At 45.2% G+C, this 19,840-nt stretch overlaps 1 protein-coding gene across 1 annotated transcript in view; it reads right to left on the bottom strand.

Moving 5' to 3' along the window:
• The window catches only part of CEP44 (centrosomal protein 44), a 55,258-nt gene extending 50,890 nt beyond the window's left edge, over positions 1-4,368 (bottom strand). The window contains exons 1-3 of the mRNA XM_088448470.1: positions 4,227-4,368; positions 3,030-3,158; positions 1,866-2,013 (exon numbers count right to left, since the gene is read on the bottom strand). Of these exons, the coding sequence (XP_088304596.1) occupies positions 1,866-2,013; positions 3,030-3,118 (237 nt within the window). The 5' untranslated portion in view covers positions 3,119-3,158; positions 4,227-4,368. The remainder of the gene's footprint in view (positions 1-1,865; positions 2,014-3,029; positions 3,159-4,226) is intronic.
• Positions 4,369-19,840: the final 15,472 nt, after the last annotated feature.

Raw genomic sequence — 19,840 nt, 5'->3', positions numbered from 1 at the left:
CCAGGCTGGTTTAGCCATTATTTCTACTCCCACTTTAAATCCATCGGTCAACAGAGTTAAACACAAGTCGGCCATAATTGCTGCAGCATTATGTGCACAGATATTTGCAGGGCCCACACCCCTATTCACATGCTTAGTGTGATAATCATCATCATCAGGCACTTGCACCACTGTTTACATTTTGCCTATGTGAGAAAACCCCATTACAACCCAATCACTCTCCTTAAGTCGACAGTGGAGATGAGAACAACATGGGTACGACGGTGCATCATCTGTATTTGTGTACACTTTGTTATACAACATGAGCAGTTTTGAAATATGCAAGGTACGTTCTGCCAAGCATAAGTCAACCTCAGCATCACTTCCTTTAATTCAAAAATTACTATTTAATTAAAATAATATACTAAAAAAATAAAACCATTTGTACGAAGTTTGATCACTTGGTCAGTGAGTACGTAGTGACACCCCCTTGCTTTAAGAACTTTTGCTCACTCTGTTGTAGAGCCCTTCTGAAAACTATTTAGTTCTTCATGCACAGACAGCATGTTTGAGGTCCCAATAGATATTTAAATCTGGGGACTGTTGAGGTCATTCCAAAACCTTAATGTATCATTTCAGTAAGTATTCCATGGTTGATGTTTAAAATAATTATCTTGGGGAAATATCCAACCTATTTTGAGCACCAGTTTCTTCCCTGACTCTTGCACAGCAGCTTTTTAGATTTGCTGACAAGAGCAGGATTCATTCTTACTTCCTCACAGACAATATGTCCTGTCCCACACAACCCAAAGAATAACAGATCTATCCCACGCATTTCTTCTAAGGGGTCCTCAATTTCTTTGCCAAATGGATCTTTTGTAGTGGTGGCCAGAGTTTCATTTTTCACCAGTCCACAGCACGCAGTTCTCAAAGGGTTTCGGGGTTTTCTAATTATTGTTTTGCATACTACAGATGTTGCCTTTTTTTGTTGAGGTTGCAGGAAAGGTTTTCATCAGACAACTCTCCCAAGAAGATATTTCTGTAAGCAACACAGTATGGTAGAGGACTACTCTGGTGTCAGCTAAAGCTTTGTGCAGGGCTCTTGCAGTAATATGCAGCGTCTGCTTTGAATATATACCCAGATTAATCGTAGAGATTTTTCTTGGTCTTCCAGATCTTGCCTGGACTTCAACAGATCCCCTTTATTTCTATTTCTTAATGAAGTTTCTGACAATGAAATTCCAACTTGGAAGCCTTTAGCTGCTTTGTACATTCAATTATCATTATTTTCACGTCTTCAGTCAGCTGCTTGGTTGTTAAGAGTATAGGTTAGAAGGGTCAGAGTATTTATTCCACTACATAATTATTATAGCTTTGCTTGATTGACATCTTATACAGTCCACCAGGTAAAAAAAGAAAAATAAGTATTAACATTAATGTCAAATGTAAATAGAATTTTGTGTTGTTTAACTTTGTATCTTGCGGATGTGCAACTATTCTCATTTTCAGTGAAACATGTAACACGAGCAGGGGCGCATAAACTTACGTATGTTACTTAGGGATGGTTGTTACGAAGAGCCTGTCAAAAATAATGTCCTGCTTTAGCTAGTTTGATCATGATATTAAGAGAGCAAGCTGACATTTTGCTAAGCCACAGGTTCTCAAACTCGGTCATCAGGTCCCCAAACAGTGCATGTTTTCCAGGACTCCTCACAGAATCACAAGTGAAATAATTAGCTCCACCTGTGAATTTTATTTAAAATGTATCAGTGAGTAATGAGTACACCTGTGCACCTGATCGGTGACCTGGAAATGTGAACTGTGTGGTGTCCTGAGGACAGAGTTTGAGAACCACTGTACTAAGCTATTGAAGAAAATAATTTTACCTTGTAAACCGCATCAATGAATCTTGAATCACTCTTTCCAGCAAGTTCAATTTCCAAAGAAACTAAGATCTCTGCAATGTATGTTGAATAAGAAGTGAATGTGTAGCTGATAATAGGCAATGATGCTGCAGGATCTCCCTTGACCAACCTATAGGTAAATAATAAAGAAGAAACAATGTCAGAATTAATAAATACAGTAAATAAATGAACTTAAAAGATACCAGTCAATTGATTTTTGAAAATCAAAAATAAACACCTTTTAAAAAAAAATATATATTTTTTTTAGAAATAAATTTGATGCAATAAAATGATATAATTCTAAAACACACAGAGTTAAGTCATTTTTAATGGAACGTTAGTTTTTTTGGTTAATGGAAGTAGATATATCTTTTTGTGTTAGTTTTGTGTTGTAGAGTGAAACATCTCAAATACGGAAATGTTAAAATGCCAGTATAGATGGATTTATAATTATTATTTTTAATAAATAATGTCATAGATTGTTGACATTTGTGGCAGTTTAAATTAATGTTTAATTTGCCATGATGAAACTCTATTGCCTCACTTTTCGTCCATGGAGAAGTGTTATTATCATGAAGGTAATCATTTGGCACGCAACGAAAAAAAACATACAAATATAGATGTGGTTACCCATCTTAAAAATAACAGCCTACTGCTCCACTGCAGAAATAATTACTCAATTCAATATTATGGCATGCGGTCAATATCCTGACCGCTGGGATTCTAGTGGTCAGAATGCCGACACCGGAATCCCGACACTTGTCAGAATCCCTGAGCCGGCATCCCATCCGCTAGAATCCCGAAGGTAAGTAGCAGGGTTGGGGGGAGGGTTAGGCACTAGGGGGAGAGTTAGGGTTAGGTACAAGAAGGGGAGGGGGGGAGGGTTAGATTTGTGGTGCAGGAAGGGAGAGGTTAAGTGTAGGCACTGGGGGGGGAGGTTAAGGTCAGGCACCAGGGAGGGAGGATTAAGGTAGGTAGAGGGATGGGATAGTGACCAACAAAGTGTCGGTATTCTAATCCTGTCTGGATGCCAGCGTCGGGATTACCCAACCACAATATTAAATGTCCACCTCTGCTTTACTGTGCAGAAAAGCAAATTCAACAAGTTTTCTGGAAGAAGTGTTACCATTAATGAAAGTAACTGACCCTGAATAGTCCACATCTCTTGGATAATTGAGCAATCTTAGTCTTTGTTCTATTTTTCGGACAACACCTTTAACATCCCCGGTGGTCATGGTTTCTTATTTCACTTTTTTTTTTGAGAAAAAAAAGTTCCTGAAAAAAAATAAAAATCATTCTTAGATATTTAAACACCCAACTTACATGTGACATTGGGGGAGATGTAAGAAGTGCCGATCGCGGGGTTTGGCGGTAAATGACAGGGGCATTGTGCGCCCCTGTCATTATCGGCGCTGCTATAGCTTGGGCAATGTATGAACGGTCAGTTCGCCTGACCGTTCCGCCCGCTGTTGCTATCGACAGCTTCATCCTGGCGATGCCCTATCCCCAACAGCAGGGACAGTGCTGTCCCTGCTGCGTGGGCTGCCAGCTCCAGTGTAAACGCTACAATTTTTATATTCCTCAGATTAGCAGAACATGGGCGAAGAGGTGCGTTAATCAAAACAAAAATGATTCTAGCAGAAATATTGTTAGAAGTGGTATGATGGGTACAAACCTGACAGATATATCTGCAGATAATCGTTCTGTGTGTAACGGCGACCGGTGAATCATTACATCGTTCGTCCCATCGGCCACTATCAGTGATCGTCTAATGTGTACCCAGCATAAGAAAGGGACCAATCGATCTCTACTACATGGAAATGTAGCAGTTGAGATAACTGTAAACTCTCCATGGTAATGGTACATAGTGATACCAGCCATACATTTTATTGTAAAGTTTTTTTTTTTTTTTTTTTTTTTTATCCATCTTTGATTATAGTTTGGATTGCTTGTTCATTAAGCTCAGCTCTAGTGCAGTGGTTCCCAGACTTTCTCAGTTCGAGGCACCCTTAAGGTGTGTACACTGTCTATGCAGAGCCAGACAGATGTTAGCTGCGCATCCCTGGACACTTGGGCGCTGCAGATATTTCTGCAGGACACATGATAGAAAAGGTCCTAATACATCCTTCAGGTGTACAGCACATCTACAGGTGTGCACCATGCACTGTGATGGCAGCGTCACCGTCACCCTGCAGCAACAAAGCCTGCAGGAAGGCACAGCTAGTCACACAACAAAGTGATGGAACTACAAGTCCCAGCATGTTCGTATCTACTACGCCTGGACAATTCTTGCTTGCTGGAGCCCAGCAGAATATAATACTGCTGACATCGATCAGGACTTACCTGCTGCTGACCCCGGCCTGTATTATTACTAGTAAGCTGCCACTGTATTCTCTCTGCCTGTATCGGAAGAATCAGCGCTGTGCTTCACCCACCCCCCGCACCGCTCACAGCCAATCAGAAACCTGTCCATGAACTACCAATAACTATCCATTTCACAGCAAACTCCAGCACTGCTTGGATGTGAAAGAAGTGCTGCGATTGGTTAGAGATACAGCGACAGTTGGGAGGAGTGGTTGCTGGATATTTGACCGTTGGGCGCCATTCAATCAATCAATCATTCGTTCTTCTTCTTGCTGGTGGCTCGGAGCCGGTGCCGCCTGTCTCTGTGTGCAGCCCCTTCCCTGCCTGAGTCAGCCATGTATAATAGCCAGTGTGGCTCTGTCACTAGCAGTCATGAATTAGGCTTCCCATGGCCAGATGTTACTGGGTCAGAAAAAAATTTCCACATTGCTGCAGATTTTCTCCAAAAATAATATATTTGTATTTTACTCCATTTACTGCTGGGTACACACTATGGGCCTGATTCAGAGCTGGTCGCTATTTGCGCTCGCTCGTCCAGAAAATAGGGGTGGCTATTCAAATGAACCGTTCGCTCTTTGCGGTCTGTCACGCCTCTAGGTCTGAACGAGTGAACAAAACTTGCGGTCGTTTTTTGGGAAACTACGCCCCCTGGCCGCTCGCATTCTACGTCATGTACGCTATTTATTAGATTAATCGAGCACATTGACCAGCGTATGAACTGCTCGCTATTCTTGTGGTTGGTTTTTGCTACCACAATTTTGCGAGCAGTTCTGGCTAAAAAATAACCCAGTGACGTGGTCAATGACGCTGCTGTTTTAAATATGCACACCCATAAAACGCCCGTTTTGACCTTTAAGCACGCCTGCGATCGGATCTCCACTCCCCGTTTTCAAGCACCTTCCCCTGTTACCACCCACATACGCCTCATCCTGCCACTCAAATTAGCAGGCATTTGCTATTTTGCGAGCACATGAATTTCGGCTGCACTGACTGGTTGGCGCATGCATATTACGATCCGTACGCATGCGCAGTTGGGCAAACATCGCTCGGAGCGAACGAGCTGCTGCTTACGAGTGGCTCTGAATCAGGCCCTATGTCAGGTGTCATTCAAACAGCCGACAAACAATACATTATATAGTGTACCTGTACTTGTGTAGAGAAGGTATGTTTCTGAAGGGATATGGTCAGTGTTCCAACACGGGAAGCTGGCGCTGGAATCCCGAAGGTAAGTAGTGGAGGAGGTTAGGTTTTGGGGTGAGGGAGTTAGGTTCAGGCACCGATAAGGCTGGTTTAGGATACCTACTGACAGGTGTCGGTATCCTCACCCTGTTGGGATGCCAGTGCCAGGATTTTGACCGTCGAGATCCCGTCTGAACTACGTTGTTCACAGACATATCGCATTGGCCCTGCAGAACAGCCAATTTCTACTTCAGGGTCCATAGGGTATCCACAGGATACCTTGGGGTATAGGTGATGACGTCAGTCTTCAGGCACCACAGAGTTAAAGTTTTCAGCCTCCCAGGATGCATCTGGGTCCCTCTCCTATACCCCGCCCCCGGGCCAAGGCATCTCAGTTTCGTCGGTGCCTGGCCGGAGTCGGAGGCACTGTGCAGAGGGGGGCTATGAAGAGCCCCTGAAGTTTCTTTTAAAGGCAGCGCTGGCTGCACATCTGGGAGTACAGCATGGACAGTCAGTACTGACGTCCATGCCGTCTCCCCTACACCCCGCCGGTACCAGAACGCCGGTACTGATCCGGGGATACTGGTAGACATCTGGGGTCACGGCTAGCGGTGTCCCCAGATGTTTTGGACCATGGCCGGATCCAAGGGGATGCAGGTAAGCAGCGGGGTCCCGCGGTGGGTCCCCGCTGGTCACATGGTCCTGAGTCCCCAGGCAGGGGGCTCCCTGGGGACTGGCTGCAGCGTGGAGCCAGGCGACCAACCTGCGCTTCCACTACCCCCTGGGACAGCGGGCCGCTGCTGAGCGGCATGCGCTGCGGCGTCCCAGGGGTTAAATGCATGCCAGGGGAGAGCGCTTTCCCTGTCTCACAGCCGGCGCCTCCCCTGCTGCACACAGCCTCTCTGCTCTGCCTGATTGGCCACAGTGTGTCAGCTGTCCTCCCCAGGCCGGCCTCCTTCATCTTCTGCTCCTCGGTGGCCATCTTTAAAGCATGGTGAACACTGCTGGAAGCCTGTGAGCGGTGGCATTGCGGTCTGGGTCCCCCAGCATACCTCTCCTCTGTTTGTCACAGGTCAGTGTATGCAGCGCTGAGTCCTACCAGCCTGAGGGTCTGAGTAGTTGAGAATCAGCGCTAATAGTGCAGGGATTTGTTTCTTCTGCATTGTATGTGACTGAACTGCTAGCCTGCTGTCTGTACTTTCACTTTCTACTGTCAGCTTTATTACTGTCCCTGATCTTGCTCTGCTCAAAGCCCTTGCGGTGCGCAGTGTGCAGGGTGTTATTCACACTATACCAATACGTATAGGTGTGAGTGTCACATACTTACCATCATGTCTGAGACTGATTTTCCTCTCCAGCTCATGTGTACTAAATGTAAGGTACCAATAGCGGAGGGGGAGGGTAACGCGGAGGGGTTATGCCCCCAGTGCCTGGCACTGTCACGGCCGATTATGGTCCCGGTACAGGAAGCTCCCTGGGCTTGTTTCGCTAAGGCGCTTACAACCCTTGTGGGCCAGCTAGCTCCGCCACCTGCGTTTACCCAGACGGGTTTGTCCCAGCAGTCAGTGGTGTCGTCACCCATGTGGGAGTTCCCGAGACAATTGATGGTACCCCACAGTCTCCCTGTCCCTTCCCAGGTTTCTCCGGAGCCTGCGTGGGTTAATACTCTTAACTACATCGGTTCAGCAATTGTCCGATGTTTTACAGGGGGAGTCTGTGTTGCGGCCTCATAACGGCCGGTGGCGTCTTTATCTGCTCCTTATGGGGATGACAATGAGACGTCAGATCATGGGGAGATTCTGGATCTATCTGACCAAGAACCTCTCCGTACCAAAGAGCCGGACGCTAAGTCCAAGGTGTATATCCCTGGTCTTATTCGAGCGGTCCGCTCGGCTTTAGTTATTGAGGATATTGATCCTTTGGTGCCCACATTCATATATGCCTTTTTAAGGATATTAAGGGTGAGGCTACGGTTTTCCCTCTTTCTGATCAATTAGTGGATCATTTAGAGGAGGCGTGGAAAAATCCAGGTAAACGGTTTCAGCCCCAGAGACGCTTAGCCGTGGCTTATCCGTTTGCGGTCAATTATTTTTCTAAGCGGGAATCCCCTACGCAAGTGGATTCACATGTCACACGCCTAGTCAAAAGTGCCACGTTGCCTATGCCTTCGATGTCATCCTTGAAGGATGTCACTGACCGCAAGGTGGAGATCTGCCTCAAATCCGTTTATTCCCTTGCAGGGAAGCATCCAGACCGGCTCTGGCCGTGTGTTGGGTAGCCAGAGCTATGGAGCGCTGGGCGGATAATTTGGAGGCGTCTTTGGACTCTGACTGTTCGGCTGAACAGACCGAGTTGGTGGGCAATCTCCGAGACTCGGCCACTTACATTAATGAAGCGGCTTTAGATATTTGTATGCTCACCTCTAGGATCTCCTCTGCAGCTGTGGCTGCTCGTCGCACCTTATGGTTGCGTTCTTGGAAAGCGGACGCGGATTCCAAAAAGGGATTAGAAGGTCTGGACAGGTACTATTTGGTCCAGATCTGGACAAAATTGTAGTTACGTTGGCAGCAGCAAAATCTGCATGTCTTCTGACTGCTACGATTCCTTCTAGTGCTGGTGGGTCGTCCTTTTGGCCTCACAGGGCCCAAGGTAGGCCTAAAGTACAGTCCTTTCCACGGCAGGCTGGGGCCAAGAAATTGTCCAAGCCCAAGAAACAGGTCTGGAGTACCAGACGTCCGGCTCCTAGGTCAGATAACAAACCTGCGGCCTGACGGTCCAGGCCTCCTTTTGGGGGACCCCAAAGTGGGGTGCGCCTGCTTTAGTTCGCCCGGTGCTGGTCGCAGTGCATGTTCCAATTTCCCAGAGGGGCCTGGGTTTCTATTCCATTCTATTTTTGGTGCAGAAACCCAATGGGTCTTACCGTTCAATACTAAACCTAAAGGCCCTCAGTAAGTCCTTGAGGGTGCCTCTGTTTCTGATGGAGACCCTGCGGTCCATTATTCTGGCACTGGAACCTGGGGACTACATGGTGTCATTGGACATCCAGGACGCTTACCTGCATGTCCCTATTCTTTTGCGCCATCAGCAGTTCCTCAAATTGGCAATCTGCAACGAACATTTCCAGTTCCGGGCACTGCCTTTTGGCCTGGTGACTGCTCCACGGGTATTCACCAAGGTCATGGCGGCTCTCCTGCGGACGCAGGGAGTCCGACTGTTGCCTTATCTGGACGACCTCCTGTTGATAGCGGGGTCTCCAGAGCTTCTTTTACACCATCTGGATCTGACGATTGCGGTACTGCAAGGTCACGGCTGGTTGACAAACTGGCAGAGGTCCACTCTCACCCCGTCTCAGAGGATCCTGCACCTCGGGGCCTTATTGGACTCCAGGCAGCAGTGGATCTTTGTGACGGAGGCAAAGATCCTTGCTTTGTAGTTGAGGGTGCGCAGTTGTCTGCAGTGTCGTCGAGTGTCGATACACTTGGCAAAGAGGTTATTGGGCTCAATGGTGTCGGTATTCGACATGGTGGAGTACGCCCAATGTCACTCCAAACCTCTGCTGCTATTGATCCGGTCCAGATGGAATGGATTGCCTCAGTGTCTCAAGTCCCAGACGATGGGGCTCACTCCGGATGTTCGCCTGTCTCTAACCTGGTGTTTGTAGACGACCCACCTCAACAAGGGTCGCCCGTTCTGGGTGGCGAACTGGGTCTTGTTAACAACAGACGCCAGTCTCCGGTGCTGGGGAGCTGTCACGGGTCCACACTTGTTTCAGGGCAGGTGGACTCGGGCGGTAGCGGGGCTTCCAATAAACATTTTGGAGCTCCATGCGGTGTCAAGAGCTCTCCAGCGGGCACAGCCGGTTCTCCAGGGTCCCGTCGGACAACGCCACCACGGTGGCCTATTTAAACCAGCAAGGAGGAACCGGGAGAGTGGTCTTTATACCAGGACGTCTTTCGGAGTCTGGTGGACAAGTGGGGTCTTCCAGAGATAGACCTCATGGCGTCCCGGCACAACAACAAGTTGCCGGTGTACGGGTCTCGAACATGAGACGAAAAGGCGTCTCTGGTGTATGCCCTGTCCGTCTAGTAGACGTTCCAGTTTGCCTACCTTTTCTCTCCGTTTTCCCTTCTTCCGCGGGTATTACGGAAATTCAAATCAAGAAGGAGGTACGCTACTGTTGATAGCTTCCGAGTGGCCCAGACGGCACTGGTTCTCCGACCTCTAGAGTCTGTCAGTAGACGTTCCTCTGAGGTTACCATTACGACCGAATCTGCTGTCATAGGGTCCTTGTCTTCACCCGGACCTGACTCGGTGTGGCTGTTGAAACGGTCACGCTAAGGTCCAGAGGGTTTTTCTAGCTCCGTGGTGCAAACCATACTAAGAGCTCGTAAACCTTCCTCGGCAAGAATCTACCATCGTGTGTGGCATACTTTCTTCCGGTGGTGTAGACCTAGAGGGTATTCCCTTAGGGAGTTCCGCCTGTCTAGGGTGTTGGCTTTCCTACAGGCTGGACTGGATCATGGGCTTCGCCTGGCTTCTCTGAAAGTGCAGGTGTCTGCCCTGTCAGTCTGGTTTCATCGTAGGATTGCTGCGCTCTCTGATGTGCACACCTTTATGCGAGATGTTCTTCGCATTCAGCCACCTTTTGTTCCACCGGTGGCGCCTTGGAATTGGGCTGTGGTCCTGAGAGTTCTCTAGGGGCCGCCGTTTGAACCACTGGACTCAGTGGACTTTAAATGGCTTACAGCTGAAACCATATTCCTTCTGGCCATTGCCTCGGCCAGACGGATTTCGGATTCAGGGGTTCTCTCTTGTAGACCCCCTTTTCTGATTTTTCATAGGAATAGGGCGGTGCTTCGCACTCGTCCGGGATTCCTTCCCGAAGTGGTATCCAGTTTTCACATCAATGAAGAAATTGTTGTGCCGGCTTTCAATTCACCTGGACTTTCAGTGGGTGACGCCACTTGGGATGTTGTGCGGGCATTGAGAATTTATGTTGACCGCACTTCTTCTTTTAGGAAGTCGGACGCCTTGTTTGTCCTCTATGGCTTCCGTAAAAAGGGTTGGCCTGCTTCAAAGTAGACTTTGGCAGGCTGTATTCGTATGGCAATTTCAGAAGCTTATCATCATGAAGGTCTTCCAGTTCCCTCCTTGGTGAGGGCTCATTCCACTAGGTCTGTGGGTCCTTCATTTGCAGCTAGACGTGGTGCCTCTGCAGTTCAGATCTGCAAGGCTGCTACGTAGTCTTCTGTCAATACCTTTGTGAGGTATTACGCTTTTGACATCTTTGCCTCTCAGGATGCTTCCTTCGGGCGGCGGATTCTCCTCTCAGCACAGGAGCGTCCCCACCCTTAAAGGATACTGCTTTGGGACATCCCCAAGGTATCCTGTGGATACCCTATGGACCCTGAAGTAGAAAATATGAGATATGGTAAGAACTTACCCTTGTTATCTCTATTTCTACGAAGTCCATAGGGTTCCACAGGACTCCCGCCCTGTCGCACCTGTACTGCAGATGGGCTTTATTCTGGTCACCGGTTTTTCCGTCTCCCTATGGTGAGAATGTGATTCCTGTGAGTGTCCAGATTTTTTTTTTTCTTCTCTCTCTTTCTTCTCCTCCTCCGGCCTATGGCTTGTGACGTAACTGAGATGCCTTGGCCCGGGGGCGGGGTATAGGAGAGGGACCCAGGTGCATCCTGGGAGGCTGAAAACTTTAACTCTGTGGTGCCTGAAGACTGACGTCATCACCTATACCCCAAGGTATCCTGTGGAACCCTATGGACTTCGTAGAAATAGAGATAACAAGGGTAAGTTCTTACCATATCTCATATTTTATCCTGCAGATTGGCACGTTTAGCTGGGTACACACTTAAGCTGGCCACACAGCGATATTTTACCTGATCTGGCAGATTCCGACACATTGGAACGACAGGTCGTGTAAAATATGGCAAAATCCTGAGTAAATCGTGAGTCCTCACATGCGATGTGCGTTTCCGTTGGTCGCACATTGCATCGTCAGATCTGCTGTGCAGTAGGGCAGATCTGACAATCTAGGAGGCGATGCGCTGTGAAAGTCTGGATGCAGGAGAGATTAAACAATAAAAAGGTAGCGCTATATAGAGTATTCTAAAATTCCTCTATTCCTGGATGCTGTAGCTGCTGCAAACAATATCCAGGTAGTGTCCTGGTGATATATAGAATGTAGATCTCAAAGAAATAAGCAGCGCTTGTAGCATTCAATTAATAGAGAAAAAAGAATATATTTATAGTACAGTGTAGCCGACTACACTGGAATCTGAGCCTCTCAACTACCAGCTCCATCTGATAACTACACCAGGGACAATACAGGTATTTATCCCAGGTGACTGTCCCCCCACCTGGATGTGAGACACCTACCCTTATATAAAGGACTAATACGGGGCTGTACAGTGGCTTTATTTATCCCCCATTGCTCTCCAATTACCGGGACATTGTTTGGAGCTCAAAAATTCTATTTTTTATTCAGTAAAATATCCTTGTTATCAACAGAAGAGACATTATTACCTTTGGAATTGTTCCGATATAAACTCTAAACATAAGAATATTAGAAACTGAATATATGCAGGTGTTTTTTCATCTCCTTTTATTGTTTCACCCTTCAGTGAATTATTATATGCAAAGGCTGTGACTTTTTAATTACATGTGGGGAATCATTTCTCCTGTTTTAGCTTGCTTAAAATTATATATATTTTATATTCAATATTTTGATTTATATATAAATAAATATATTCTTTTTTCTCTATTAATTGAATGCTACAAGCGCTGCTTATTTCTTTGAGATCTACATGCAGGAGAGATTGTATGAAGATTGGACACCAAATTGTGTGGAGATCATCTGCAGAGCTGCCGGGAAGAGTTTCAAGGAGAAATCGTACACATCGGCTGATCGTGTGCAGATCGCCATGTGTGTGGCCAGCATTAGCGAGGTCTTGAATGATTTGCCCGATTCCGACAGATCGGAACAACAAATCGTGCAGTGTGTACCTATTATGTCTGGCAGTGCACGCTCCCTGGGGTCATCAGCCTCATCAGGTCGGTCCTACAGGCTGAGCTCAACCTGACAATGTGGCTGATGACCCCATGCAGCGGGATGCGGCAGGGGCTGACATGTTAGGCACTAGATCGTCTAATGTGTATCGGCCGTTCCATATGTCAGCGGGGGAGGGTCGTCCGTCAGATCACTGGGTACATACATCGTTTAGTGTGTACCCAGCTATGCACTTGCTGCAGGGACCGACGAAATTGACATCTCAATTAGGTGGCCAAAATTTAAATCCCCACCCAGTGATGGCAGCCCAGACATTTCAAACAATAGATTGATAAGTGTGTATTGGCTTACCAATTAGCTGCTTGGTCGCCAGATTCATATAAGCGAAACAAGTTAAAGTTGCAATGGCGTGGAAATGCTGGTAACGGCACCTTATATTGCAGCCCAGTCTTGCCATGGACTTTGGGATTTTTGTACGCATCCTGTATTGCTGCAAACAAAAATCTGTGTATCCAGAGCTACTGTACATGTGACATAGCCGCATGGACTTGCTGGGCAAGTCCAATTGAATTTTTTTTTTACTATTTGAAAAATATTTACAATTTTGGATTTTTTGGGTTCTTACTTTAGTAAAATGACTAAAACAGAAAATACCATCATGTGCCATACTACAAAAGGAACATTTAATTTTGCTATCCATTAATTCATCCATCATGTATATACCTAGGCCCTTTTTCAGAGTTGTACGCTATGCCGATGTTTTCGCAGTTGAGTGATTTTTGCTACCGCACATGCGTGAACCGCCAAGGAATGTCTAACTGTGCACGCATGAGCTGTAGTTTGAGACGGCATTAGCAATTTCTCAGTAATTCCAAGGTCCTGAGTAGACCTCTGTGATCCATTGGCATTCCTGGGTGGAGTCAGGGAGGTGTTTGCAAAATGAGGCCAGTCTGAGGGCGTGTTATGGGAGTTCCATGGGTATTCCTGCAAACACGGCTGTGTTCCTGATTGCAGAACCACTATATCAGAGCCATTTTTAAAGATAAAGTTGCCCTGGAATCTGCTCAGCCCAGGACTTATTCGAGGAGTCGATGTATGTCTGATATGGCGTCGATGGTGGATCTGCAGATATGGAAAGCAGTTGTAGCAACAGTTACACACTATTTCAGAAGGGGAGTCTTGGCAGGCATTAGTATATTTTCACACATAAAATGCGAGCATGATCGTGAATGTAATAGTGTACAATTCTGAATCAGGCCCTTAGTATTATTTGACAGCTTACTATAAAGGGATTATTATTGGTTGCCTGCAACTCTTGCTTGGTACAAAAAAGATTTAATCCCATACATCTCTTAAGATAGTGACTGAATGATGTTATTGGACTGATGCAAAACGTCAACATTGAGCACAACGTGAATGAGTGGAGGCTCTTTACTCACTCAAGTCTCAAAAGCAGCGTTGCTACACAATGGCAGCAAGTATACTTTAATCTCAGTTGGTCATTGTATGCACCTGACGGCAAGTTCATGGTCAAAACCACTACATTTATTAAAGGTTGATTTGACCTTCAAAACTCAACCTGCTGCATGTTTCTAAACCCTGATCCCACGACAAACCCACTGCAAAAAAACCCAAGAAATAAGTTGTCTCTTATGCTGCATACACACGGGACGATTTTCCTGAACGATAACGATATCGTTCAATGATAAATCATTCATATCGTTAATTTTTATGCAGTGAACGATCGACCGACGATGCGCGTTCCCACATGAACGTTAACTATATCTATGGTCGACCGTACATGCAGGCCAACTTGGCCGATTTTGTCAAGATTTGCCTGTAAAGACATGACTTCATGATATATCTATCATTGTGTACACCCAAAATCATTTTCCCTGCACTACAGAAAGTTGAAGGGAAGTCTATCAGGGATATCTTTGGTTGTACTGTGTTTATGCAGCATGAGATGCATTTTAGGCTGGTCAGCACGGGGCTGGAATCCTTAGGGGAATTTGGCATTCAAAAATAAAATGTACCACTTCCAGTGTGGGGTTAATAAAAATTGTTTAACAGTACAATTAACAATGTTCTGTACTGGTGTACTACAGGTCGCAGCTAGCCATGCCAAATTCATGCTTGCACTTGAAGAACCACAGGTGCCAGCATTACCTGTCATACAGGGCCCTCTGGGACCTGCAATGCACATTTTGAAAAAAAAATCTATAACAAACATACACTGAAAATATATATATATGTTAAATAAACACTCCCCCACACACTCTCATTCACCACTTTATTATTCAGTCAGATGCATATAGATAGTCTCCTCTTCATTCTATGTAGGTATCCAAGAATCTTGGCAAAAAAAAAAAAAATCGATCATATACAGTAGACCAGTGATTCTCATACTCGGTCCTCAGGACCCCACACAGTTCACGTTTTCCAGGTCACCCAGCAGGTGCACAGGTGTATTTATCACTCACTCATTTTAACAGATCTACAGGTGGTGCTAAGTATTTCACTTTTGATTCTGTGAGGATATCTGGAAAACATGCACTTGTTTGGGGTCCTGACCAAGTTTGAGAACCTGTGATATAGACGGCACACAACTACTTCTAATAGGGCCCACGTGAATGAAAGTTCACATCCGGCCACTGCCTTAGGAATGCATTAGAACACTCCGAAACTTTACACAAAACTCCTCAGAGACAACACTTTTTTGGTGCATTTTTTTGCATCAGATTTCAAACCCTCGTTTTGGTATAACTGGTGGCTCCTATGCTTCTAAAAGATAAAATAGAAGCTCAGGTGCTTAAGAGTTAAAGCACACACCCTGATTCAATAAAGCTGTATGGGGTAGTCAATCCCAAACAAGAAAGAAACAATATATAAAGCAGCTTAAGAATCAGGGAATGCGTACAAGTAACAAGTGTTTACTGTATCTTACTAAAAGAAGTATTTATTGCTATAAATAAGTTAAAATGTAATTACTTAAACATACAACCACTGTCAGTAATTAATAAAAAGTTCTTAAGCCTCCAGATAATATGATATTAGTAACACATAAAGTCACATATGTGTAGAGGCAATCCTCTCCCATACAAGAGATTGTGCTGCAGTCTGGAGCTGTACCTGTAATAGCTTCCTGTCACCAATCCTTTTCATAGCAGCCACACACTAAAATATCGAGTCCTCAGAATTTATAGACACAGCTCAACCCACAGCTGGGGAGCGTAATATTCACTGTGGGGACACTGCCTGTTGGTTCTCCATGCACTGCACGCCAGGTACTTAGGATTTGCAGTGTTTTTGCTCAACCCACAATCAGAGAGCGAGTTTCTCCCTGCAGAGAAAACTGTTGATTTTCAGTGGCTAATGTAATTATTGCCAGAGTTGTTAGTTTTGGTGCAGGGAGGATGGGGGCAGTACCCTCTGATGTTCGTGGATCCAATAAAAGTCCCCTATATATGAGTCTCTTTCGGAGGACTCTTGACTGAAGAGTCAGACATTAAGTGAAAAAGCCCCCAAATAGCAGTGCGAAATGCGCCAGAGCTGGGACACTGGACCCATATTTGTTACCTGAAGTCACCTGCCATTATCCCAGGAGATCCGGAGAGTTATACGCCGCACAGCTTAATTGGACGCTCATATAACACCGAGGTTGAGGCGGGGATGCAGACGCGATCTACAGGATGTCTTACATTTGCAAGGTAGTCGCGGCCCCAGACACTCCCGTTGGAGATATTGCCTCCCTCTAATACATTTATGCCCAGCTTGAGCGGTTCCTACTAGCAACATCTACTACTGTTGCCGGATACCTTCCCCCGGAGAAGTGACAGTGTTCAATTTATTTCTCCTCTCTTTCTCCTGAGTGCATGACCTAATGTGATTTGTTTTGGAAACCTACCTATTCAATCACTATGTATGAAACATAGAGACATTCTATCGAGTATACCATTATTTGTATGTCATCCTGGTCACACTGCAGGTGCGGACTATAACTATTGAATACTAGTATATACCAGTTTCTTTTTTAGGATCCACCTCTAGATATAGTAAAGCTATTATCTGTGATTTTTCATAGCATTTGCAGTGTACATGACACCTTGATGTCCTTTTTTATATATTTTATTGTATATGTGTATATATTATTTTGTTTTACTTTTGACCGGTCAAAATCGATATATTATACTAATGTCTGATATTAAATAAATTTGTTTAAATTATATTTTCATTGCTAGCGATTTTTTCTGTTCATTACAATTAGCGCAGAGAATTAAATTGGAAGTCAGACATTAAGTCAGCAACATCAATTAGAGAGGCACAACATCGGGGCAGTCTGGACTAGACTTTTGCTGGGCATACAGTCTACAATTATCTGTCAGATATCTGTCCAATCTGTCTGGTGGGAAGGAAAATCTGGTCCGTTTTCTAGTGTTTGGGAGCAAATTTCTATTGTTATTTGCTCCCATACATTACCAGATTTTCATTCCAACCAGCCAGATTGGACAGATACCTGACAGATAATTGCATAGTGTATGCCCAGCATTAGGTATTGCCCGGTCGGTGAGAGGAGGCCAGTCTGGTTAATCACCTATGTGTTTCAACGCCTCCCTGGTGCCTTGATAAAGAAGGGCAGATGGGTGGGGTGCAAATACCAAGCAGAAGGAGTCTCAGCCTCCAAGTGTACAAAATACGCAAATATAGTGGAAAGGGGAAGGGGGCTTGGACAGCACCCCCTAATTTAAAACATAACATAATAAGAAGTGCTACAATGCTGAGGACAAAGAACACAGGTGCACACTCTGAGTACTAAGAACAATGATAGTCAAAATAATCCTAATAAACTCTACAATTAAAATGGAGTATAAGAGGTTCTTAGTACAAGTTTGGACAAAATGTTTGCCCATCCACCACATCAAGGAGAACCCCATAAGATGGGTCCCTAACATCCCTAATACTAACACATTATGTAAATTTATCCAGGTTAATCAAATTGACTGAGGTACTAATTAAGTCACCTGCGCTTAACCATGGATATCTCTAAAACCAGAACTGTTGGGGAGCCTTGTGGACCGCGTTTGGGAACCTCTGGCATAGGGCACAGGTTCTCAAATTCGGTCCTCAGGACCCCAAACAGTGCATGTTTTCCAGGTCTCACAGAATCAGGAGTAAAATAATTAGCTCCACCTGTGGATCTTTTAAAATGTGTCAGTGAGTAATTAATACACCTGTGCACCTGCTAGGTGACCTAGAAAATGTGAACTGTGTGGGGTCCTGAGAACCGAGTATGAGAATCACTGGTCTACTGTATATGACCAATTTTTTTTTTGTTTGACAAGATTCTGGGATACCTACATAGAATGAAGAGGAGACTATATGCATCTGACTGAATAATAGTGGTGAATGAGAGTGTGTGGGGGAGTGTTTATTTAAAATAAATATTTTTTTCATGCACTGTTTGGGGGTCCTGATGACCGACTTTGAAAACCTGTGCTCTAACTAGGGTGCTTTGTGGGGCCTGAGAGGTTCAGTTTCAGCTGACTCATAGGGGAATTCAATATGGAGCGAAAACTCAGTTTTTGCATTAATATTGCAACTATGACGTCATTATCGCAGGTTTTAGTTTTACACTGTATTCAATTTCAAAGACTTTTCGCAGGTTCGAAAAGTCTTTGAAAAAAAACGGGGATAGCTTTTCACCACTGAATAGGTGGCGAAAAAAAGTGCAGAATTGGGGTTTAGGGGTGCAGGCTTAAAAAAAATAGCCTGCACCCCTGGGAATGACATTTTAAAAAGAACTGTGCAAAAAAAAAAAAAAAAAATAATAGGGACACCCCAAAAAATTTATAAAAAAATTGGGATGGAAAAAAAAAATGGGAAAAAAGTGTTTAAAAATAGGGAAATAGGTTCAGGGCTATTCTGCAAGTATGCGGCAGGTGTATTCTAGAATAGGCTATTAGAGGCAGGTGCATAGTTGCAGAATTTTTAAAAACTTATTTTAGGGACATAAAAATATGCTAGTACCCATTTTCATGTACCCCAAATTTGATGGGACCACTTAAAAAAACTCAAAAAATAACCTAAGTGCTCTTCTGCAACACTTCTTCAATGTCGGGAAAAAAACACCTGCTGCGGCTATTTAAATCCCCGACTTTCATTTGCAGGCTAAAACGGGGGTACCCATAGTGATCCTCCATGTTTTTACAACTTTAGGGGGGTCCTACAATTTTTTCAATAAAAATTTTGTAGTTTATCGCAAATCCCACTTCGCTAGGTCCCGTTTTCGTAGATTTTATATTGAATACGGGGATAAAGTGGGCGCACGCCCGATACTTTATCCCTGAAAAATCTCCGATGTGGGTATTGAATACCCCTCTATGTCTGGTAATAAAGTTATAAAAAAACTTAAATTGTGACATCAGCACTAGGCTACTCAGATTGATTGAATTAAATTAGATGATTAAGGGAACACATCTCTGCAATACTTGTTCTTTAATTACAGATTATTGAGGCTCATGGCCGTAGTCATGCAAGGTCACCGGCCGCTGCCTGCCCGGCTTCGGAGGTCTGCAGGAAGAGACCTCCTGGAGTGCAACAAGGCTCGCACAGAGCAACGCTAAAGGAATCCCCGCCCTCCACCCGTCGGGGTAAGCGCTTACGGAGAGGGGGCGCAGAGCGCACTGCCGTCCTGCTGCGGCGCTGTTGAGGCTGGTTCAGAGCTGGGAGCAAAGCAAAAAAAAGCAAAACAAAAAAATGAAACACGTTAAGACCCCCATACACAAGCGACAGATCGCCACTATTGGATTTCACTGATTTGCCAATCACAATCAGAGGGGTCAATCCTATTAGGTGCGATAATCTCGTGTGCGAGTCATCGCGCCAGTGGCCGCACTTTATGGCAGCCCGGATTTGCCCAATATTGCTCACAGCCCCATAGGGCTCCGAGCAAAATTATGCGAATCCAGGCTCGGGTCGGGTAGCGAAGGATGCGAGATGAGATGCCTTTGCCGGCGTTTAAACGCTGTTGCAACGGCACATCGTACCATTCCCCCCTAATTGGATTGACTCCAAAATATGATAGTGATTTGCAAATCAGTGAAATTTAACATGTATAATTTCACCGATCCTCCGTCTGATTGCGGAACATCGATGGCCACCAGTCGCCATTTCTGACTGGCGGATCCGATTGCAGGATCGGCCAAACAGTTGCCTAGTGCAGGGGTTCCCAACCATGGTCCTCAAGGCACACTAAAGGTGGGTACACACCTAGCAGATATATCTGCAGATCAAGTGATCTTCAGATGATGGTTGTTCATACACACTGAGCAACCATCACCTTCCTACTGTCCGCAGGTCCCGCTGGCTGGTGGTTGTGCTGCGACCC

Source organism: Taudactylus pleione, unplaced genomic scaffold (genome assembly GCF_031769625.1).
Source record: "Taudactylus pleione unplaced genomic scaffold, aTauple2 ptg000021l, whole genome shotgun sequence".
Lineage (NCBI taxonomy): Eukaryota > Metazoa > Chordata > Amphibia > Anura > Myobatrachidae > Taudactylus > Taudactylus pleione.
This window is presented reverse-complemented; position numbering and strand designations above follow the sequence as displayed.